This window comes from Taurulus bubalis (genome assembly GCF_910589615.1).
Source record: "Taurulus bubalis genome assembly, chromosome: 2".
NCBI lineage: Eukaryota > Metazoa > Chordata > Actinopteri > Perciformes > Cottidae > Taurulus > Taurulus bubalis.
Genome location: NC_136590.1, coordinates 43074821 through 43100179, shown reverse-complemented (window position 1 = coordinate 43100179; position 25359 = coordinate 43074821). Strand labels below are relative to the sequence as shown.

Below are 25359 nucleotides of genomic sequence, written 5' to 3'. Positions count from 1 at the left end.
TCATCCCTGTTATTTACATTTTTGTACATATCTTTCATCCCTGTTATTTTTTCATATATCTTTCATCCCTGTTATTTTTATTTTTGTATATATCTTTCATCCCTGTTATTTTCATTTTTGTATCTGAAAGCTGCTACATTGACAACTAATTTCCCCTTGGGGATGAATAAAGTATATATCCATCCATCCATCCTTCCCTTCTTCATTTCCTGCGTGAAAAAAGCCCGCATTGACGTTACCACACTCCACCACAGGTGGCGGTAATGCGCCTTAACGCTGGCCACTCTAGCCGCCATTAAAAAGAGCGACGAAGACTCGCAGCAGCTAGCTAGCTTGACAGCCAGCAGTCATGGCGTTACCGCTGTGAACGACGCCGACATACATGTCGAGCAGAGCGGCCACGATGTCCCCCCTTCACGTCGGCCGGCTAGGATGTTAATAACGCTGTGCTACGTCTACCTGTGGGTGCGCTTCAACAAGTGCTACTCGGTTTTGATACGAAACAGCCTGTCCCGACTGAGCAGCGGCAGCTTCAGCTTCCGCTTCGCAGTCTGCTCCAGCTCGGCCTCGGCGCCGGCTCCAGCGTCGCGGCGGCCCGGTCCGCTTCTTCCAGCCGAGGAGGACGCCGTCTTCCTCCAGCTGGGAGACAAGGCCGTCTATGTCACGGAGCCTCAGGTCGGACCCTCGCGCTTAGCTCTGAATTAGCATGCTAGCTATCGCACGACAGCCTGTGTTGACACTGACAGGACGCTGCCTGGGCCCGTCCTCCATGTTTACATCCCTCTGTGAGCTCCAGAGAGCCGCTGGGAACCAGACCAGCTAAACATGACCATGTCACTGGGTTAGAAACGCGCCGTCCTGCGTGCCAAAACCTGACTTGAGTCAAAGTACTTGAAAATTGAATGCAGAAGGAAACCAAAGCAGCAGTGTTTGTTTGGTAATCTGCTGTAAACAGAAACACATTTCCATACTTGGCCCTAAAACACAAACACTACAAGTTCTCAACCCAAGTCAGACTTAAGTCAGGAGGAGTCCTCACTTTGTGAGACTACTCAGTGACTTACTGGAGACTTCCCTGGTTGAAGACATCACTTGACATGAGTCTGTCACTGTGCCACTGCCCATGTGGCCCCATGTGCCCCCCTCACTAACGACTAATCACTGTGTAGCAGCCTTGTAGTGTGTGGAGTGACTCTTCTGTGCTGTCCCCCAGGCGTGCGACGACCTCAGCAAATGGACCGTGCTGTTGGGGTCCTCTCTGGTTTGCGGTCCTCGAATAGAGAACATTTCATTCATCATAGAGGCTGCGGGACGCACAGTGGGCTACCGCTCTCCTCGCACGTCCAATAAGAAAGTAGGCACCCAACACATTGTCCAACAAGTAACACAGTGATGAGAAAATCAGATTTATTTCACAACACCCAGCGACATTATACCATAATGATTAGGGTATTCATGTAATTAGGGCCTTATTCAATTAATCTGTTATATTCTATGTCAAGTTGTTCATGTTTTAGTCATCGCAGTCTAAATATATATTATTTTTTTATGAACCGTGTGTAAAGACTTGACTTGTCATACTCAGACACGGTAATACTGTGTTTATTACCTGTTTAGGTTATTAATAATAATATATATTATATAATATCTACTCGTACCAAGGAAACATCCTGAGAGTTAACTTCAAAACATTAAATTGAGACTAGCTTTTAAATAAAAAAAGAGTGTATGTAGCGTCCCCCGGTGGCCAAACACTTACAACCTTTTATATATAAATATATATATTTGTACAATCTTTCAGAGTCTGAAAATACATACTGATACAGCTCTGTTAATCTAGTCATTGAATAATCGTACTGCAGCGCCACCTGTTGGTGAAATGCCCTCACACTTATCAGAACTGTTGGACGGTCACATATGAACAGGCCTTCCATATTCAGTCACATCTGGATGATGCATTCAAGAGTTACGACTCTTGTGCTTCTTTTTTTTGTCATGCTCTATCACTTGTCCTCATGGTGGTGTTCACATGCACATGCAGAGGGAGAACCATTAAAGAGCAGGCAGGGCGACCTCTGACTGAACTCTTCCCCAGCCTGCTTTCCTACAGAGCATGATGAAGTGAAAACATCTATTAGTTTTAATGCAATTCTTTTCACTTTTCTTTTTTTTAGCATGTTGGGTTTTTATTTTCTATTGTTTAATCTACTAACCGCGTCCTTTGCTCGTGAGCATCTCCGTGATTTTGCTGGCCTTTCGTTGCACTTTCCTTTTGCTGCGCTCCCTCTCCCCTCCACCTTTTCTTTTTCTCCTTTCTTTCTCCGGTGCTGTCCATTTTTCTTCCCACCGCTCGGCCATGTGTTCTCTACGCACTCACTGAATGTTGTGTTCCCGTCCCGCCATGTCCTGCTTTGATTTACCCATTTCACTCTGCATTGTGCATTTGTTTTTACGTCACACAAGTGGCCTCCGGATTATAGTATCAGAGTATTCAAATGTATTTCTTAGTATGGGTAAATGAATACATTTGTGATACTTAAGCTGTGCATTAATTCTGGCATATATGCACATTGCATATATAACTTATTTATTACTTATTTTATGTATTTATTTTTATTTCTAATTCTCCAAACTGCAACTGTGCACTGCACACCATCATAATGTCTGCTTAGCGACTGACAGAGTTTGGGGGAAACATCCAGTTATTGTCATCAATAACTCTATTTCACACATGTGGCTCGTTCGTTTTCATTGAATTTCCTCAGTTCCACTTTTTTTTTGTGAGAACAATATCGTACAATGCAATTTGTAGGGTTTTAAACTACAAAGGTGCACCATTGCTACATACTGTATGCTTTATTATATGAGTATATACACATACAGGCCAGTTGCTAGCTACACTGATATAAATCTATAACACCAGTCCTGCATTAAAGTTCTTTTTCTAAACGTCCTCATATTCAGGTTCTCTTCAGACTATTCTAAAGGTGTTTATTTCAACTTTCAACCTATTTCCATTAGTATTATTTACGGCGCAATTCAGATTAAAATATTATTGATCTGTTGTGGGTCTGACAGTTGAATTTAACCCGCTGTGTGTGTGTTGTGTGCAGGTGCTGAAGTGGTCCGACTACTGCCTCCCTCTGGCCCGTAGCCCCGGCCAGCCCTTCAGGGCGGTGGCTCAGGCCAGCGTGGACAACTTCAGTCGGCTGGGTGTGGCTTTTATCGAGGATCGGCTTCGGCTGGACAATGGACTGACGCCGTCAAAGATAATCCGTATGTTGCCTCCCGTTAAAGCTACTTTTCAGATCCCCACCTCAGAACGCCTTGCTGGTGTGGCCATTTATCTCTTTCAGTACTCGTTTCAATACTTGAAATACATTCAATAGTCATAGTTTTATGAACTATGCATCATCTGTTTTGTAAAGTCACGGTTTACGGCCCACAAGCTCCGCCCTCATCCGCCTGGTCTCCAGCAGCAGACCCAGATCGGCCAAATTACGGACAGAATGCAACTGCTGGCTATTTCTAAAAGGGGACCTCTTAGAAATAAACCAGAATACTGCTTGAGCAAATTCCTAATAACTTTCACTGTACATCCTTGTTTAAACACCAGATGTCGGCTAAATCTTGTGAAATGGTCTTTGTTCACCTCTTGGCACAGAAACTATATTTCACCATTTCTGTTTGTTCAATCCTAATATTACACTCAACATTAAAGTCTTACATTTACATTCGCTTTATAATCTTTAAGCGCAACCGTTGGCCAGGAACAGATCCCAATATTTGGCGATTCCTGCTTCATTTAATTGACTTATTTCCAGCTTTGCACATAACATCATATTATAACTCAACACTTCGGCCATAAAGTGTATTAGAGTTGAAAGGTATTAAATTAAATTCAGCAGATTCAGAAATACCTTTTGTATTATTCTTTATAAACACTCTTTATGTCAATTATTTAACTGTTTGGTAGTGTTGTGGAGGTATTTTAATAGAACAAGACTCATGGGGCTTTTCTGGTGTAGAAACACAGATTTTCTTGCAGTGTAAACTACACATTCACTATTGTTTGGCCCGTGACTCCTTATAATTTGTTCTATGTACGGAAACAGAAAAGGTTTGTTTACCTCCACTGAGCTGGTGAACCTGGTGGAGCTTTTAGCAGCTGAAGAGACGGATATGTTTCCCAGGAGTCGGTGGAAACTTGACTTTCATTCATCGTGACTGCAAATAAGTGCTAAAACTATCTGCCGGATAAGTAAACAAGACGTTCACGTACCAACTTTGTAACTTGGCTTTGCTTGTAAACTAAATGTAAGTCCCCACATTGCACTGATGTTTTCCTACGTTCTTCTGACCGTCCCGTAGCCGTCCTCCTCAAAGAATCCACCCTCAGCGAGCTTCTGGAGAAGCGGTGTCCAAACACCCCGACGCCTCCATGTCTCTGCGACACTGAGCCTTTGCTCTGTCACCTGCCGGCCGACCTCCAGCACCCGCCGTGCCGCAAAGGCAGCCTCCTCCTCCCGCCGGAGGTCAAGAGGAGGTTGGAGGAGCGGCGAGGATCGGAGCCGCTGTGCGGCACCAAGGACCCGCATCCCGTTTGCGACTCGGAGGACCGCTCCTTGGGCAACCATCACCACATGGAGGGCCACAGACACCTCCACCTGTCCAACTGCCACGAGTGCTTGGAGCTGGAGAACAGCACCATCCTCTCAGTCAAGTACGCGTCGGCCGACAACATTCCTGACCTTCCCGATGATGACTCGGCAGGGCTGGACAGTGGGGGTGAGACTCTGGATGACGTCGAGCACGACGCCAAAGGGTTTTCCGGGCAGAGCGGCGGACTAGACTGTAATAGCAAGCCGCCAAACATTCTGCTGTACACGGGCGGCTGCCAGGAGCGTTTTCAGTTGGTCCGGCAGATTCTATCAGAGTGTATAAACATGGAGGACAACATAATATACCCCCTCCAACCGCAGCAGGCTCTGAGCGACCCGTGGCTGGACAACGCCAAGCTCCTCGTCCTGGCAGAGGAGGAACCCCTGACCCCCCTGCATCAGACCCGTTTCCTCACCTACCTGAGCCAGGGGGGCCGGGTTCTGGGGCTGGCCTCGACTCTGTGCCCGGCGGGCCTCTGCCTGGAGGCCCGGGAGGAGCGCCGCGGCCGGGTCGGCAGGCTGAGCTTCACCAGGGAGGACAGCACGGAGCTGGAGCTGAGCGTGCTGTCGAGCGGGAAGGTCTACGTCAGGGACACGCAGGGAGGAGGGGAAGTGGAGCTCTGGGGGGAGCTGAAGGGGGACGCCCCGCATCAGAGGGACATGGTCGTAGTCAGGGTGACCCACGGAGAGGACGGCGGGGAGGCTGTCCTCTGTCAGGTAAAGACGCACGACATCACTGAGGCCGATGATTGCAGCGGTTTTCAGGGCTGAATCTGGTCTGGAATGTTTTCTAGCATCAGAGTTTTATTCGTCTCAGTGGACACTTTCTGCTTTTTTATTAGGTGCACCTGTTCATTTTTCTTTTTTGTTGGTTCGCTGCTACTGCCACAGACTCACTGCTGTTGAGGTGGAGAGGAACATAACTATCCAACTCCTGACCTCTGTCCTCACCGCATCGATTCATCAATTAGTCGTCAACTATGAAATCTAGTCTGAAACTATTTAGATAATTAATTAATCTGAGTTTAAAATACTCTGGTTGCAGATTCTTAAAAGTATTTTCTGGTTTCTTTCCTCCGCTCTGACAGTAAACTGATCAGCATCACTGATCGCATTTTTCACCTTTTTCTGACATTTTACAGACCGAGCAATTAATCGATTAATCTAGGAAGTAATCGACAACAAAACTATTTGGGAGTCGCAGCCCTACTTAATTTGTTTACATTTAAATACAAGGACGAGGTCAGCATTTCCTGAGACGTTTTCTGTGGAAATTGCGTGTGCGGATTGTTGAAATGCATGTTGACATTTGCCATTGCAAAATACTTTTGGGACAGTCTGTTAAGTACGTCGGTCTCAGAACTTGTCAGACATGCTTTGTGTTCCCATGTCTGCAGGCCCACCTGGAAATAGCTCCCGACCCCCAGAACTTGACGGCCAAAGGTTTCGATGAACTGAAAGTCAGCAACGCGCTGCGTCATGAGGTCTTGACGGAGATCCTCACCTCTCTGGGCCTCAGCTGCGAGCTAAACGAGACCCCGGCCCCGAGCCCGGTCCACCTGCTGGCCACCTCCCAGGTGAGACCCCCGCTGCTCACTCGTCCAAACCTCATAGCACAGCCTGCTACTCTCTGCAACATCAAGTACAGAGACCAAAGTAGGAAATAAGAGTTGTCTGTGTCGGCGGTCAGTGTAAAAACACAGTCGATGTCTATTCATCCATCATTATCCATCATCCATCCACTCATCCACTCATTCATTCATCCATTCACTCACACACACACACACACACACAGCGAGCACCACATTGTTTTTGTTAAAGTTAATTGTACGATACCCCGGCATACTCGGCATGTGGAAACAATTTGGCCTTTCTTAATGTATGCAAATGTCTGAGCATATATGCAGCAGGCCCGCAGCAGGGCTGTGTACAGAGGGCCAGAACAAACACCAGGCCAGCAATCAGTCTTTGATCAGCCATCACACCGAGTGACGCTCAGTTCGGGGACCATACGGTTAGATTTTTGGAAAAACATTTCACTCTACAAGTCCGCTTTATCGTGAAGAAATATCTATTGACTGCAGTCTGAAGGATTAAAAAGCAAGAAGAAAATACTTGGCATGATTTGAAACAAAGCCATTTGAAATGTAAAGTATAAAGGAATATAGAGAATCGGAATTTTGTTTTGTTTTTTGGAGTAAAAAGGATAGTTTAGATGTTTTGAAGTGGGATTGTATTCAGTCAGTGGATTACCTACGGTGGTCCTTATCTGTGTGCTCTTAAAGGATACCAGACTCCATTGACAAAAACAGTCATTTTAGCTCACAGAGCACAGGATGTTGTAGCTCCACAGCAGTACATTGCATACAAATTATCCCTTTTATATAGCCAAAAGAAAGTCGTCTCTCCTCTGCACTGCACTGCAATGACAATAACCATAAAAGGCGCGTAGCCGCTGGAGATTTTAAGTTTCCACGACACTTCATCAGGCCTTTAAACTAGTGATGTCACACACATCCTGCTGTGGTGTAAATCCAAGCGTCCAGATTTAAAGTGACAGAGAACCCGTCTCTCCTTCAGCACCTGAATACAACAACAAACTGCACACACATCATTCTGCACAGTGAAGGTCCAGCTGATTTAAAGCAAAAAAATACTTGTGTGATAATCAACACAGATTTCTGTTCGATATTTGTATAACACTTTTGCACTTTGGTCTCGTGAGATTGAGACCGTTTTTCGTCGTCATAGAAGTTTCTTTTCACTTTCAGCGCGTACTGCAGCTGCCCTTACAAAGTACATACTATTGCATGCAGTATGCATTCAATTGGGACACTCTACTTTGTCATAACATTGCTCCTTGAACTTTACCCTCTTGCTCTCATACATCTGCTGAGGATTGTGGGTCAGAATAGAGGGAAAAACATGCAGGCTGACTGAAGTAGAACATCCTAGTATTTTTATTTTTTCGGCATACTGCATTTCACATCCTATGTGTTGGGACACACTAAATCTATTTTCTGGCGTACTAAATAGAAACAGCGTGTTTCGATGATGCATGTGGTCAAGAAGAACCACTAGGGGGAGTCGGAGATCCGGGGTTGCTGAGAAACGTTCTTCAAACTGGTCCTATTTTCTAATGTGACCTTTAGTTCCACTGGCTGGTATCAATGAAGCGAGGTGTCCTACTTGGGCACTCCCTTAAAAAAACACAAAAATTGAATCACATTATTATTGGCGGTAGTTGCTTTAGTATTGTGGTCGGTTTTGTCTTCATTGTTGTATATTTGGATTGCTGCGTGACCTTTAACCCTGCTGCCCCCCCTCCAGTCCCAACAAGAAGCAGGCTTATGGAAATTAGGGGCTGCAGAATCGTTTCCAGATTGTTGTGGAGCAGAGCTGTGAACCTCAACATATCTGCATAGCGGCCTCTCTGCTCCTGGTGCACTCTGCTTGGACCGGTTCCAGGAGCTTCTATTCAGTCCCAAAGTTGTTTTTGTCCCTTGGTGTTTTGGTCTTAAGTACGAGCAGGGCAGGTTTCCATCAGTGCTTGTTGTCAGCAGGTTGGAAGAATTTCACAGATTCCATCCCATTCCTGATAATATAAATAACATTCTCACCAGGACTTTGAAATCAACGCATTATAAGCCCAGATACCAAATCACTGCTGCTGCTTTTGATGTGTAAATATACTATATAACTAACTAAAATAAATACACCAAATGATTAGAAACAATCCACAGTTTACCTGATAATGAATATAATACAATATAATATATTTTTGATGCAGCCATATTTGTTACTGTTGGATTTAATCAATTGTATTCTGCGAAAATAACCACATGATTCTCTTGTCCGGGTGAAACTCCGGTGTCTGCGTCACACGTTTCATCCTTTCAACATGCGAATGCGATAATTAACAACATTACATAACTGGACTGTCAAACATGAAAGACTCATATGTATGTTGAACAATTCATTAGCATGGGAATTTGTATCCGCCAATATCCCTACACTTATATTGATATTATGTAAAAATACTGTTCATTTTGAATTAATGGTAAAAAATAATAATATATAGACTGTCTGCATTTACTGTTACTATATGTGTATGTAACACTGTTTCTATATTTTTTTATTTACTTAATTTGCACCTAAAGAATACCTTTTTCTCAGACTTTATGCATAATGGTGATGTATTCTTTATACTTTGACAGTTTTCCTTAAAATTTGATTTAAAAGATCGTATTGTAACGGGATTAAAGTATTGCAACATGTCACAATATATTTATTCATAATATCCCTATCATGATATGTATGCCAATACACAGCCCTACTTGTTATCTATACATACATATATATATATATTACACCAATTATTACTTCTGACTTATAGATATCAGCAAGTAACAAGAAATGTAAACAATTTACCAAAAAAAAGACACTTGTGTACAGATCTATAAATAAGGCAGATAATAATTAAATCCTACACACTATCTACAGGCATTGTTCTGCATGAATCTCTCTTGGGTCATTTTACCAGTAAGTTTCAATTTAGGAAAGAAACAAATGGGTTGTGTGGTTTTAAATGTGTGTGTGGCCGGGTAGCAGTCCCAGTGCTGCATCATGCCACTGCAACAGCTGTGTGGTTGACACACTCTGCTGTCGGCACTGTAGTAGCAGCACTCTTTGCAGGTGATGAAAAGCCTCTCCAGCACACACTAATTCATTCAGTGTGGTGGTGATCAGTGCGACCGACTTCCACCACTGCTCAGTGGGTGTTCCTGTTCTCCGCCATGAGGTGGAAAATCACCATTTCCCTCCGTCTGGAAATGAAGTGGGCTCTTGAGTTAAATTGAATCAGGACAGGCATGGATTTTGTTTTCCTATAATAGGACTTATTCACAAGTGCAGAGGCTTATTGTGTGTCAAAGCTGATAGATGCTATTTTTTTATTTAATCATTATAAATGGAGTGATGTGTTGGCCTTTCACGACGCTCTGCAGTGGGTATCATGCTGTCGTCATATATCTAATGGGACCCATGACAGCCAACACCATTCTCACTATACTCTCGCTAAACTACCAGCCAACGCCTTATCTAGCTCCACTAGTCTTACAAGTAGTGACTAGTTATAGCAGAAAACTCCGGAGATGACATATGGATATTTAGCTAGCTCGCTAGCTTGTCCATTTCCAGAGCTGGTTAGTTAACTAGCTAGCTAGCTTGTCCATTTCCAGAACTGGCTAGTTAACTAGCTAGCAAGGGCGCCCATTTCCAGAGCTGCCTAGTTAACTAGCTAGCAAGCACGTCCATTTCCAGAGCCGGCTAGTTAACTAGCTAGCAAGCACGTCCATTTCCAGAACTGGCTAGTTAACTAGCTAGCAAGGGCGTCCATTTCCAGAGCTGGCTAGTTAACTAGCTAGCAAGGGCGTCCATTTCCAGAGCTGGCTAGTTAACTAGCTAGCAAGTGCGTACATCTCCTTAGTTGATTAGTTAACTAGCCAGCTAGCTTGTCCATTTCCAGAGCTGGCTAGTTAACTAGCTAGCAAGCACGTCCATTTCCAGAGCTGATTAGTTAACTAGCCAGCTAGCTTGTCCATTTCCAGAGCTGGCTTGTTAACTAGCTAGCAAGCACGTCCATTTCCAGAGCTGATTAGTTAACTAGCTAGTCTCCGGCGCCTGTTCTCCCCTCTGTAAAGTGGTCTTTTTGGGTGAATAGTGAGGCAGAGGGAGTGTTAGACCCAGCTTTGGCATGGCTTTAATCTGTCCTTGGTTTGCCTCTAGCTTACACCAGGACGTAAGCATGACGCCAGGCTGCAAAAGGGTTCTGTTGGGTTTTTATATTGGGTCACCATTGAGTTCCACCATTGCTGCAGAAAGACAGACCGGGGGCGATGAAACACTGTGTTGTTGCTAGTCGAGCAGTCGGATCCTTTCGCAGGTGATGGAAACCTTCTCCAGTACAAACTAATGCATTCAGGTTGTGACCAGGAAAGATGACTTCCAGACATTAAGAAAGAGAGTTTGTGGTAGTGTTGGCGGCGTCAGATCCCTGGAAAAGAGACGGCAAACTGGTTTATAAATAAGGATCTAAAGTTCACTTGTGCATATTAACGGGGCGGACATGCTGCTCAACCAGAAACATCTCTGAATGAACAGTAGGGCTTAGATTCTAGAGATTATTTTTAAAACATCTTAGTTATGATGGTAAATTGGTAAAAATCGTCTTAAAGGGACAGTTCACCCCAAAATAAAAACTGCATATTTGTCCTCTTACCTGGAGTGCTGTTCTCTAGATTATTTTGGTGTGAGATGCTGAGTGTTGGAAATATCGGCACTCAGTTTGTTGTGCTTAAAGCGACAAAAAATAAATAAATACCTTTTGAAAAACTAAATGTCTGCTTCCAGAAATCATGACCCGGTTACGGGATTCATTGTAGTATTTTCTCAGTATGTCTCAGCCGATTCTCGGGGGAAGTGATGTCGGTTAGAGGAGTTGAGGAGGGATGTTTAGATGAACCACAAGTCGAGCTGAGAGGATCCATGTGATGTGTGACTGTGTGACATGAAATGTCAGCATCGTTCTGAGTGCAAATCACATCCCGTTAGGTCTCGTGAGGATGACTTCACGTTGATGTCAAATGAAATGAAATCAACTCTTCCAAAGTCGAATCTAATAAGAGAGGTGGCGGAAGTACATAATACGATATAGTCATCATTGTAAAAGAGCAGAGTAAACATTGAGACAATATGTTTTGTGTGTGTAAGGACACAGGAGAGAAGCCTGATTAATGGGAAGTGACTGGAACAGAGCAGGCTGGGACCGCTGCCTAATTCCACCGTGTCATTGATTGGCCACACTGACTGATTAACTCATTCAGCACATTTATTTCAAACGGAAAATCCATCAAATCCAGCTCTTATTTTGGCCAGCTGATTCTGTTATGAAATGTCTCTCTCAAGGCTTGGACTGGGGGACGGTGCCTGATATGAACCCAGTCCACCCAGTGCAATACGCGCGGCTTTAGAAGATCCATAATTATTGACTGAGTAACGCCCACATTTCAGTGTCTGAACTCCCTAATGGATCCCTACCACCACCACCACCAACAGAACATTTATCTGCCAATAAATAGGAACCCTTGTATAATACATCCCTTCTTAAAAAGTTGCTTCGATGTCCTCGGGCGACAAAAAGATCAGCGTCCAAAATCTGCCACGAAATTACATCTTAATTATATTTTCCACTTTTGTTGGCCTAAATCTCAGTCCTGATTGTAACTACCGAATATTCATTGAATTTCAGAATTTTTACCATTTTGTTTACATATTGCTGCTGTTGACTTTTATGAAGTTACATTTTTAATTGAATTATGCTCTATATTCTAAATGCTCATGGAGGATTTTATTTCTATTTGTCAAAGTCTGGGATATGTCAGTTATTAGAAACGACATGGATTTTAAAGCAGTGCATCAAACGCTTAATACCCGAGTGAAAACTAGGTAACATGAGGAAATGACTCAATCTGGTAGAAACCTGTTTTTCAGCCTGATATAACAGGATGCATAAGATTCGATGACCATGGAATTAAAATTGCGGCGTTATGTATTTATCCAAAGGATAAATAATTCCTCAGTATCTGAGAGCCACAGAGTAAGGCAGTCAGAAAGTACTGGCATACCTCGCCTCAGTATATTGTTACGCAAAAGAAATTCCAAACTTTTCTATGAGGCTAAGAGGCTTTCAGGTGGTTTATCCAATTACATGACAGAAAATCCAAGATGTAGCTGTGTGTCTATAGAAAAAAAACCTGACGGTTTCGCTGTCCTTCTCTGCTCCTCACAGGAGGCCAAGACCACCTGCGTGGATTGGCTTCGGAGGCGCGCCGATCAAAATGGCCTCATCGCGCTGCCCAAGGCCTCGCTCTCGCTGGTGTCGAGTTCTGAGCTGCAGGACGGCCCCTCGCTCCCCGCCGGCTCCTTGGCCCTGGTCACCGACTCCTCGGGGGCCCAGAGCTGGTCGCAGTTCAGCGTGGAGACCTACAGAGAGAACCTGAAGACCAGCCTGCTGGGGCACGCCGTGCTGTACGCCGAGGTCGCCACGTCCACCATGGACCTGCTGCAAGGGTAACACACGCTCCTCTGAGCCTGCTTAACGTTGGGAATGTGCCCCGCGGCTGACAATGGTAACTCTGAGACCGGAATGGACACGCAACGCTTGGTTTTTGAGTGCCGCAATGTGCGCGGGCTAACCGGCTGTAGCCTCTCACGCTGCCTTTCAGCACTCTAAAGAACAGCTCCCTGCAGCTGGTCAAATAAACTAGTCGGCTTTCTTGTAATCGTCAAACTTGATTTATCAGAGCCCTCTCTTTTAGTTTATAAGTACACACAAAACGTGCTGAGGCCTTGCTAGCTTGCTTGTTCCTTTTTAAAGCGCGTGGGAGCTTTAGGTCCGTGCATTACCGTTCCTCCCTCACCCTCTGTACATGTGTCGTGTTGCTCTGCGTACCGTTTGTGGAAAGCCAAAAAATTGGATGGGGATAGTTTTGATTATTAATTGATTTGTATTCTTGTGAGTGTAACATTTCTAGCCTGAAAGCGATCGATGGAGACACAACCGATACGATACTGCTTCCCATTAGTTTAGAACTAGAACTGACCTGTGCTTTTATAGGGGCAGCAATGTAATCTCACAGTGTTCATGGATGACATTTATAATACTCACTAAATATACTTGAAAATTAAAATTAATTGAAATTAAACAGCCTTTGAATAAATTAATAAATTGATCCGACCCCTGAAAGTCTCGGTCCACTTTGACTATCACTCGTTTATGTGGTCTTGACTGCAACACTGCCAAAAAAATAACCACGTGACTAAAACCCATTTAAAATCAGTACTAAACTGAATACTATGAAATGTAAAAGTAGAACATGTTTGACATTGAGGCTCCTGGACTCGGAGGCGACAGGTGGATGCAGGCGGGAAGGCGGAGCTCTTTGATTGGCTGTCATCACCAGGCTGCAGCACAGCTCTCAGGTGAGCGAAAGAGTGAGCAGAGCGCCGCTGCGAGGAAAACATTAGAGAGAGAGAGAGAGATGCTCACCCATGAGCGAGTCAGTACGTCTCCTCTTTAGCAGCCGATGAAAAGGCAAATATGAATCCAGCATTTGCCGTGTGTGTGGTTCCCGCTGAGGCGGGGAGTGTAGACGGGCTGGAACTAATTTAATGCCCAAGTGACCTCACTGCAACGGAGGCAAGTTGCACCTAATAGACTTCTTTTGTCCGCGTCCGCACGTGAGAGCCAAAGTGGCTGCAGAGCGGGCCGGTGCGGCGGCAGGTGGGAGCAATTAAAACTGTCATAAAGTTTGACAAATGGAACGGCGGAGCCGCGCTGAGCTGATTGGAACAGACAGTGTTGTCATTAAGGTTATACAAAAACTAATGCAGGGCGAGCGGGCGGGGCCGGACCCGCCGCTGCAGTTTGATTTCACCGCGAACCTCTTGAGTTTCCAGATGTCTCCCCACCCTCCCCCCGCGCAGCCCTGATTAATGTTATTATGAAGGAATGTCTGTTTTATTTCTTGGAGCGTCAGTGTTTATTAAGCGTTCAGCGTGATGCTGAAGGCTCTCGGAGAGAATCAGCCTCGCACTGACGGCGCTGTGCTGCTGTACAGCGAATGTTTCTGTTCACTGGGTTCCCTTTAATGTCTGAGTCACTTGAATCCAGTCGAGCCTGAGCTCGGAGGATTCATTGTTAAAGGGGTTTGAACCGTATTAAGAACTAAAGTTGGGATACATCAGCTGCTACTCCAATTTTGACTGTTTCTTTTATAGATGAATTACATTTTTTGGACTTTAAGTGTATTTTTCCCCCTGATTTTGATTGAATTTTAGCCAACGTCCTTTTAGTCACATTCTGGTACAGCACCTTTTCTAGAGCAGAGCATCACAAACGGCACAATTTTACAATCAATAAAAACAAGGGAATGAGGCAACAGGCTTGAGAGTAAAAACACCACAAAATGTAAAAGAATAAAACTAGAAATGGATGAAACTGCACAACATAAAGTGTGAGCAGGTTGGGCCTGAGCTGCTTTTTAGTTCCTCAAACTCAAAAAGCTCAGTCTCGTTGGCTTTAGCCTGCATTTAATCTGAATTAGCAGAGAGCTGCTGGGGATCCGGGCTGCAGCGGTCTGTGGTGAACCACGCAGCTCCATCTTGCATTATATATAAAGCAACAATACAGATGTTAGTAAGTTAGGAAAACAAAAAGTATTTAATTCACAGTAAAACTAAATGTTTCACCTCTGCAGGACGAGGCGTTCCTCTCATTTGTATTCAATAAATGTCATATGGGGAAACATCTGAAGCAATATGACAAGATGAAGTGAAAAATAACATCTCCATCGCTACGTGTTTTAACACGTATAATATGCAAGAGCGCTCTTCTTCGTGTGAGAAGAAACCAGATGAATGAATCTGGAGTCTGCAGGTCACAATCTGAACGTACGCGCTGCAGAGCGCTGCAGGAAGCCAGTCGGCGTGTTAGCATTCCCCTCGTCTCAAAGTCGCATGACTTGAAGCCGCGTGGCAGCGGGCGTTAACAGCTTCACGCTAGCGCTTTCGTTAAATCGTCATAGTGGTGTTCGTATATATATATTAAACGTAATAATACGTATAAGTATAATAAATGTTTGTTTGTCGCAGAACTTTTTTTATGCAATAATCCAAAATCTAACAAAAAATCCCATCTCTTCCCTGCAGCACTCTATATGAGAAATGCTAGAATACAATACAATATAAATATATTCTATTAATTTATGATTTATAAATGGATTTGTTACAACCAGCTCATTTGTGGACGATGTTAAAGTCGGTGCTCACAGGTCTGTTCTCTGCTGCTGATACAAGAAGCACAAGTATTATATTCGGACCTTTTATCACCGTTGAACTTCCTGAGGACGTTGGAGGAATCGTATCATTTGAGAAAATAGCGCTATATTGTTAATCAAATAAGCAAACAGTCAAACAGATGATGAGTTGCAGACGAGTCAGTTATCAGAGTCCTTTGAGAGGACGATGACTGTGGCTTTTCTTCTATCTGCAGCACAAATAAAGGATTGAGGGCCTAACTGGTGTGAAGGCGAAGCGCCCGCAGGTAAATTGAGGAGCTGATGAAAACACTGCCTTTTTTTTGGGAGCCGCTTGAGTGCAGAGGATGGAAGCCGAGGCTCAATGGCTGGCGGGCCGCGTGTTTGTCCAGGGTATTAACGCTTTGTTGGGCGGGCGGCGGCTAATAATAGCCAGTACCGACACACAGGATAGTGTTCTCACAAGGTCACACCCAGCTGGAATGTCAGTGCTTCTCGGGGAGCGGCCCTTGAAGACGCAGCGATGTCTCGGTTCAGCAGCGAGGACGCGGTGAAGCCCTCATGGTGAACGCTTTCATACGCCTTGTTAAAGGAAAGGGTTTGTCAGCTCGTCATGCCAGCGGAGAAGATTGGTACACCGGTCTGTTTAGTGCAGCTGGTTAGCTTAGCTTAGCACAAAGACTGGAAACAGGGGAAACGGATAGCCTGGTTCCGTCCAGCATGAACACAATCTCCCAAACTCCCAGCACCTCTAAAGCAGAGTAAAAAGTGTAAAAAAAAAATACGATAATAGACGGCACATTGTGGTGTAATATGGGGTTTCGGGGCGGACTATTTCTTGAGCAGCAATACAAAAAAGTTTACCTGCTTAGCGTGTTTTTAAAATGTCACACTATTCCTTAAAAAAAATGTTAAGCCACGTTTTTGTGCGGTATCCTGTTACGCTCAATATATATATATATATATATACATATATATGGTATATAAGTATGGTAAATGGACTACAGACTGAGAGAGATGGGGATTGAACCGCCGATCTCCCGATTAGTGGACGACAGTCCTTCAAAAACTGAAGGACATGATCGGATTTTTATTTGCTTTATCGTTTAGTTCAATCCAGAGTCCGACACTCTTTTATTTAAGCAAAGTGCAGCTGCTTGTATTTATGTAACATCTAATAATATAGACCTTTGGTTTTATTAAAATGTTATAAAAAAATATATCATACTAAACCTCAGCATCACTATTATTATTTGAAACATTAAACTAAATCCAGCATTTCATGTCTGTAAAAAAAAAAAAAAACATGACCAGTGTTAAAGTACACAATACAAATATTTTACAGTACATATAAAATATACATAGAGTGGGAATAAAAACAAAATCAAGGAACAACAATTTTTCAGTCTTAAATGTAATACATTCAATAACAGCAGACGTCCTACGAGTTAAAGCCCCATGCCTAAAATGCCTAAAATTATTATTTTATTTCATTTTCACTCAGAAAAATCAAATTATCTTCCAAACGTGTGTCTTTAGAATATCTCATGTTGTCAAATCCAGTGAGTTGACAGTGATGATGAATCCTCCTTCAGCCAGAATGTTTAGTCGTCGCTCAACAGCTGGTGACTCGTTATTTTTCAGGGCCTGTCGACTAATCGATTGATCAACTAATAGTGTGTGTGTGTGTGTGTGAGTGAGAGTGTGTGTGTGTGTGTGTCAGCAACAAGCTGTTGGTGTTTGGTTCAGGACGGTTAACGGCGTGGAAGTGTTTATTTGTGAGAACGCTGGAAGAAGAGACTTCGGGGTTTTTCTAACACCACTTGGCCGCTCCAGAGAGCATAATCATTCTTTTCCTGCTCGGCTGAACTTGATCCCTGCGCCTGGAGCAACACACTTCCTACTTGTTGACTTTTTCTTGTAAGAGCTTCAGGCTCAGACATGAAAACCCAAGGGCCCACTTTTACTTTTGTATCCCCCCCCCCTCACACCCACGCTTTTATTTCACCCCGATGCATAAAGGAAGAGAGGCAGCGATGGGTGTAAATGTAATTATGATTATTTTTTCTTCTACTTCTGCTCATACATCTAATTTTCCATGTTGTCCACACAATTGGATGATTTTATTTAGTATTTTTCTATCAACCCCTTCACTCTCTGGAGATGCGAGTAGTAAAACAGCCCAAACAACGGATTCTTCTACTTAAAGCTGTTCCAGTTGTCGGGGGCAAAAATAAAACCAACAACCCTGGCACTCACTGTTTGTTTTGACAAGCAATCCAATATCCAAACTGACACTGTATGGAATTAGAGTCCTGTTTCCTGTGAAAAAAAAACACAAACCGCAGAACACGCATGGGGGGGAGCAAAGAAAATGGATTCCTCATAACTGCGGCAATAGGTTCCACCATAAAAATCAAATTGGCCCAATTGACCTTGCATGCTCCACCTGCAATTATAGAAGATTGTAAGCAGATGCCTAAACGTCCCTGTTTCTTATTCTGGGGAACATATGGTGCAGTGTTTGACTTGAACTTTTCATGTCCAGTGGAAGGTATGTTCTCCTCTGGAGCCCCGTGGTGCTGGGGGGGTCATGGGGTCCCATGCAGGGTCCACGGTCCCATGCAGGGTCCACGGTCCCATGAAGGGTCCACGGCCTCATGAAGAGTCCACGATCCCATGAAGGGTCCACGGTGCCATGCGGGGTCCACTGTCCCATGAGGGGTCCACGGTCCCATGAAAGGTCCACGGCCCCATGCAGGGTCCACGGGTCCATGCAGGGTTCACGGTCCCATGAAGGGTCCACGGTCCCAAGCAGGGTCCACGGCCCCATGAAGAGTCCACGGTCCAATGAAGGGTTCACGGCCCCATGAGGGGGCCACGGTCCCATGAAAGGTCCACGGTCCCATGCAGAGTCCATGGCCTTATGAAGGGTCCACGGTCCAATGAAGGGTTCACGGTCCCATGCGGAGTTCACGGTCCCATGCAGGGTTCACGGTCCCATGCAGGGTTCACGGTCCCATGCAGGGTTCACGGTCCCATGGAGGGTCCACGGTCCCATGAAAGGTCCACGGTCCCATGCAGAGTCCATGGCCTTATGAAGGGTCCACGGTCCCATGAAGGGTCCACAGTCCAATGAAGGGTCCACGGTCCCATGAAGGGTCCACGGTCCCATGAAGGGTCCACGGTCCCGTGAGGGGTCCACAGTCCCGTGAGGGGTCCACGGTCCCGTGAGGGGTCCAAGGTGCAGGTTTTCCTTCCAGGACTACTCCAACCTGTTAGCAGGCGGTTTCATCTGTTTACATCCAGAGACCACATGTGGTGTGAGGAGGGGAAACTATATAGAATCTGCTCTGATTGCTTTATCATATTTATATTTCTAGTTTTATACTAATCCCCAAACTGTCCTTGCACCAGCTGTCTTGAAGTATCAGTTCAGAACAACGAGGATATTATTTTCAGAGGTGTGGCCATAGTTTCTATCCGTAATAATAACAACATTGCACTCATCAAGCTCAATGCCAAGATATAGAAACATGACGACATCACTGATGAAGTCTGATGGGACCCTCAGGGGTGTCAATCACTTCCATATGAAGTGGTAGATGTGCACCATAAAGAGCAGTACAAGATAAAACCTCCAATTAAAGACCCGCACGAATCTTCAGGCCACTCTTACATTTATGTATTTTTTATAATGAATGCTTGAAATGATAAAGGCACCTGAATATTACAAAGTAAAGCAAAATGTAACCCAGACTTCATTTACACACTTTCGTTTTCTTTACCTCAAGAATGAATTAAACTCATGATAATGTTCTGACATTACACCTTTTACAAACATGGACGTTGTCGTTTATAACTGTGGTCTCTCCCACAGCTCTCTGTGAATGAGATGATCTCTCACTAGAATTGGTGCTTCTGCAGGTTTTCCTGCTGGTGTGTAGCTCGGCTAGAATGGACTTCCACAGGACGATCTCAGGTGACATTGTTTGATGTTTCAATGTTTCCTGCCCAGCTGTGAGAGGCTGGGACGTTTACTGCAGGACGCCAACGAGGGACTCCTGCTTTGGCCGCAAAACACGGAAAGTGGAGGTCCTTAAGTCATGTAGTGGGTCTAATGGACGATTGCGTATCGCTGCCCGGGAACCTCGGCCGGACCAGACGAGCAGCCAGCAGGAGCAAGGTCACCCAGCGGCCTCAGCTGCCCGCGGTAATGGAGCAGCCCTCTCTCATTGATCACTTCCAATAGTGCTATTTGGAAATGATAATTTCTGCTGTCCCTCGGTAAACAGGATTAGCCCAATTAATCACATTTACAGATTAGTTTGTCCTCCCTTATTGATCATCCCCTTTGATGCTGCCGGGTGATCAATGCAAACACGCTTATGCACGGCAAATCCTGTTTCAAAAATGAGCATCGACGGCAGGAATAATCTTTTAATCTGAGATATTTTAATCCGGTGAAGTGAGGGGTTTTTTTGGTTGTTTTTTTTTCTTCCTTTTTTTCTTAGTGGGAACGGTTTAAGGAGATAAATGGCTTTCAGAAAAATGACATCTCCGCTGACCACATTAAATGCACACATTTAGTCAGATTATGTATCTGCTGTGTTCAATCTGGATGCTGGATTTGTATCTTTACGTCTTTCTGTGGACGCAACTCACCTTTATGTCCACAGACGTCTCAATCAGGTCTGTTTGAGAAGACCAGAGTGAGACGGCTGCTTTAGGACCAGAGTGAGACGGCTGCTTTAGGACCAGAGTGAGACGGCTGCTTTAGGACCAGAGTGAGACGGCTGCTTTAAAACAAGAGTGAGACGGCTGCTTTAGGACCAGAGTGAGACGGCTGCTTTAGGACCAGAGTGAGACGGCTGCTTTAAAACAAGAGTGAGACGGCTGCTTTAGGACCAGAGTGAGACGGCTGCTTTGGGACCAGAGTGAGACGGCTGCTTTAGGACCAGAGTGAGACAGCTGCTTTGGGACCAGAGTGAGACGGCTGCTTCAGGACCAGAGTGAGACGGCTGCTTTGAGCCCAGAGTGAGACGGCTGCTTTGAGCCCAGAGTGAGACGGGTGCTTTGAGCCCAGAGTGAGACGGCTGCTTTGAGCCCAGAGTGAGACGGCTGCTTTGAGACCAGAGTGAGACGGCTGCTTTGAGACCAGAGTGAGACGGCTGCTTTGGGACCAGAGTGAGACGGCTGCTTTGGGACCAGAGTGAGACGGCTGCTTTGAGCCCAGAGTGAGACGGCTGCTTTGAGACCAGAGTGAGACGGCTGCTTTGAGCCCAGAGTGAGACGGCTGCTTTGAGACCAGAGTGAGACGGCTGCTTTGGGACCAGAGTGAGACGGCTGCTTTGGGACCAGAGTGAGACGGCTACTTTAGGACCAGAGTGAGACGGCTGCTTTGAGACCAAAGTGAGACGGCTGCTTTAGGACTAGAGTGAGACGGCTGCTTTAGGACCAGAGTGAGACGGCTGCTTTAGGACCAGAGTGAGACAGCTGCTTTGGGACCAGAGTGAGACGGCTGCTTCAGGACCAGAGTGAGACGGCTGCTTTGAGCCCAGAGTGAGACGGCTGCTTTGAGCCCAGAGTGAGACGGCTGCTTTGAGCCCAGAGTGAGACGGCTGCTTTGAGACCAGAGTGAGACGGCTGCTTTGGGACCAGAGTGAGACGGCTGCTTTGGGACCAGAGTGAGACGGCTGCTTTGAGCCCAGAGTGAGACGGCTGCTTTGAGACCAGAGTGAGACGGCTGCTTTGAGCCCAGAGTGAGACGGCTGCTTTGAGACCAGAGTGAGACGGCTGCTTTGAGCCCAGAGTGAGACGGCTGCTTTGAGCCCAGAGTGAGACGGCTGCTTTAGGACCAGAGTGAGACGACTGCTTTAGGACCAGAGTGAGACGGCTGCTTTAGGACCAGAGTGAGACGGCTGCTTTAGGACCAGAGTGAGACGGCTGCTTTAGGACCAGAGTGAGACGGCTGCTTTAGGACCAGAGTGAGACGGCTGCTTTAGGACCAGAGTGAGACGGCTGCTTTGAGACCAGAGTGAGACGGCTGCTTTGAGCCCAGAGTGAGACGGCTGCTTTGAGCCCAGAGTGAGACGGCTGCTTTAGGACCAGAGTGAGACGGCTGCTTTAGGACCAGAGTGAGACGGCTGCTTTAGGACCAGAGTGAGACGGCTGCTTTAGGACCAGAGTGAGACGGCTGCTTTGGGACCAGAGTGAGACGGCTGCTTTAAGCACATCTTTTTGTTTGGCGGCTGCCTCGCCGTGGCCGTAGTGAGCGATCACCGGTTATCCTCCACCTTTCTTCTGTCACAGATGACTCGGCTGGTGGCCGTTTATCCTCCTGACCTCGCGTCTCGGAGGCTGACCCCTGTGGCTTAGCCGCCCCCTTAAAACAAAGAGTCCTGAGCGGGGATTTAGAGGGCCCATGCTCTTCCTCCTGGGACAATGCCTTCCGCTCGCTATCTGCAAACACGCTACTTTGTATGTCTTTGTCCCGCTGTTGTTGGAATGAGTCGAGGACAACGGCCCCAGAGTGATCTGAGGAGATGAAATGGATCTTAACACCACAGAGGGTCCTCGCTCTCTCTGTCTGGGTGGCTTTTGATCACCTTCTCCCTCAGATAACCTGCCTTTTTCTTTTTCTTTCTTTCCCCCCAATGGAACACACTTTGAACAACGAGAGCCGCGACCCGTAGATTCATCCTTGTGATAATCTGTTAGTCGTCTGTCGTTTCTGAAGCAAAATAGGCAAAACAGTCTCTGTTTTCAGCTTCTCCAATTTGCTGATTTGTTTCTTTTTGTCATTATAAACGGATTCTCTTTGTGTTTCGGACTGTTTGATACATGGGAGACATTTCTCACGATTTTGTGACATTTTATGGACAAAACAATCGATCAATTTGGGGGAAAGAAGCAACAAATAACCCTTATATAAATAAATAATGCATCTTTGGGAATCAGAAACTGACCAAAACCAACAACGTGCCGGTCCTTCTCCCACTGCTTCTGATCTGTGGCACTCGGCTTCATGTCCTCTGGTTCCTACTCAGGATGTGGATCTGGAAAAGCATCCCACAGAGATAGTTTCATTTTCAAAAAAAGGATCTGCGCTTTCACAGACCAGCAGGACTTTTCTCATCACATGCTCCTCAAACAGAGGGCAAGGGTGCGTTTGATGGGGACTATTTTCAGCCGTTGATTAATCCACATTTGGGGAGGGAAAAGGAATAAAAGGGATAAGGAATTAGAACATCTCGCCCTCTCACTTTTTGTCTTGTTTATTATTAAAGCAGCTAATGAGGCGTGTGTGTGTTTGGAGCTTGAACAGTGGGATCAGTGGGTAAAGGCCGTCTCCTGACGAGGTCTGTGGGTGCAATACCTCCAGCGCGACATGGTCTGGACTGGTTTATTCATCTTCACCCCCTCCCACATCTGCAATCTTTTCCTTTTTGCCACTTTGCATCCCCCTTTATGGACATGAGGGAGACTTTTTGTAATACATTTTCGGCTTTTCTCCGAGCTCGTGGTGGCCTCTGTAACACTCAGTGGAGGTGCTTTCAAAATGAGATTAACTTTCCAGAGGAATGCAATTGCCCCCGGCGTTCCAGCCTGGAGCTGGAGTACGCTGGAACCCATGGAGACACAGCACTCCTCCTCCTCCTCTATTGACAACCGCCCATTGAGTGAGTAAGAGCATTAAGGTGTTAAGACACAAGATTCGTCACTGATCTTATAATTGAGTTCCAGAGATGAATTTGTGCTTCTTTGCATGTCGGGATGGACATGTTGGCCAGGGATTTTCATCTCCGTATGAGGCACTTTTCAACGTAAGGGTTGGGGATTTGACCCTCTGACCCGCCGCTGTGGATGTGGTCCTCATAGAAACCCTAAAGAGCAGTAACATAATACACATACGACTAGTAATCTACCAATGCTACTACATAAGCGCTAACGCATGAGGTAACTATAATTAATACAGTTGGCTTCCACCTTATTTTCCACACGGTCCTGATTCAAAACTATGAAGAATGAATGCTGAAGCAGGTCTGTAAAATTTCTCGTGGATATTTTGGGTCAAAACTTTACAGTTGTCCTTTGTTTCCTCCTCCATTGGAGTTTTCCTACAGTCTCTTTCCCACTGGACAAAAAAAACCCCGCTAACATCTGTTTTTTGTCTCCAGTGGGAAAGGTTACAATCGGCATTCACTCCCGGGACAAACGCCTCTGCAGGGGGCCTAATTGGACAATTATCATCATTTATCACGGTGCGAAACATGCAATTAATTTGCGCTCCTCAAAGCCACCGGACTCCAGTCAGAAAATGTTACCTCGCTGATCATGGAAACATGCTTCACTCGTCAAGACTGTTCGTCTTTCCACAGTTCCAACAACCACCAGCTCTGGTTTGGCTGTTTGAAAGAGAAACTGAATCAATACAGGATGCTGTTTTCTACCGTTGAACGTGACGCACCCGAAACACAATAGAATGCTAGTCCGCTGGCAATAGGAGGGAGTCTGTCTGCATAACCGTGCTACTTTTGTTTGGGGAAGAAAAGGTGTGACTTGGATGTGTGTTCACTCGCTGACTGACTGCTTGTGGTACTTGTGCAAACATCTGTCATGTCACTTGCTTGTAACACAAAGAAAGCCTCTCAGGTGGATGGGAGTCCAGAGACATGCATGTAATATATCTGTGGTCAGTCAGGACCGCTGCTTATTGGATCATATTGCACACGAGGGAGGTCCAATGCGCAATCCATAAAGTTATCACGTCAACATTTTGAACATGAGGGTGATTGTTGATGATGTTTTTAGTGACTGGATCAGACGGGGAATAAAATAAATCGGGGCCGAGCCTCTTTGTGTTCTGCAGCGTAGAAATGTGTCCACGTTTATAGTCCAGGTCGTCCCGACTTGAACGTGCGTGCGTGCCTAAATGTAGCCCCCCCCCCCCCACTGCGATATCAGGAGAGACGGTTCAGCGGTGGACTCACTGGTCTCGTTAGGTCCGGCTCCTCTTATATGAAGCTAATTCTCTGAAGCTCGAGGACTCCAGAGAGCCAGCTGGGTCCAGTTCTCTCGCTGATTGTCGGCAGAGACCCGTCAGTCACGGACCGGGCCGACTCTCCGGTGGTCCTGCCAAACGGCAGCATCCCCCCCAGTTACCTCCTAACCAGCCTCGCCCTCAGCAGGGTCATGCTCCAGCTAACGGAGCATACATTAGGATCTCGCACGGCGAGCGCTGGATCGAGCGCCACCCCTCCTCCTCCTCCTCCTCCTCCCGGTGGTGTGTGTTCCATCGGTTCATCTTGAAATATTTCATGTGCCAGTGTAAAAATGTGCACTCCAACATAATTCAATCGCATAAGAAAGAAAAGGGAAACATTCAGATAGATTCAGCCTCGTCTTTCCCAGTTTTCTGCATACGTAATGAGCTATTATTAATATTATTAATCCATCTTCAGGATTCCATCTGAGGCTAAAGACGATGTGTTTCCGACAGCGGTTTTGTTTTTTAAATCTTTTTTTTCTTCTTCTTTCATTAGTGAGCACATGTTGGCAGTTACTTGGCTGCAGAAGCGCCGCACAAAACGTCCACTGTGATCAGCTTCAGCTCCGGGAGCGAATTCCTGAAGCTGGGAGCTTTTTCAGAACCCACCATGTTTTCATTCGCCCCCGAGCTCTGCGCGTACCGGCCGACATATTTGCATAGCGTTAGGGAAATAACCGCTGCACAGGTGAACTCGGAGGATGGGTTGACGTGTCAACAATAGCCGGGTGTCAGATGGTGCTTGCTGGAGTCACTCCTGCTGTTCACCCCC

The 25359-nt window shown here is 45.7% G+C and overlaps 1 protein-coding gene across 1 annotated transcript in view; it reads left to right on the top strand.

The window, feature by feature from the left end:
* Positions 1-432: 432 nt before the first annotated feature.
* The window catches only part of hlcs (holocarboxylase synthetase (biotin-(proprionyl-CoA-carboxylase (ATP-hydrolysing)) ligase)), a gene marked incomplete at its 5' end in the record, with an annotated part of 28974 nt that continues 4047 nt past the window's right edge, over positions 433-25359 (top strand). Inside the window, 5 exons of the mRNA XM_079214422.1 lie at positions 433-675; positions 3114-3276; positions 4372-5378; positions 6059-6238; positions 12511-12791. Of these exons, the coding sequence (XP_079070548.1) occupies positions 433-675; positions 3114-3276; positions 4372-5378; positions 6059-6238; positions 12511-12791 (1874 nt within the window). The remainder of the gene's footprint in view (positions 676-3113; positions 3277-4371; positions 5379-6058; positions 6239-12510; positions 12792-25359) is intronic.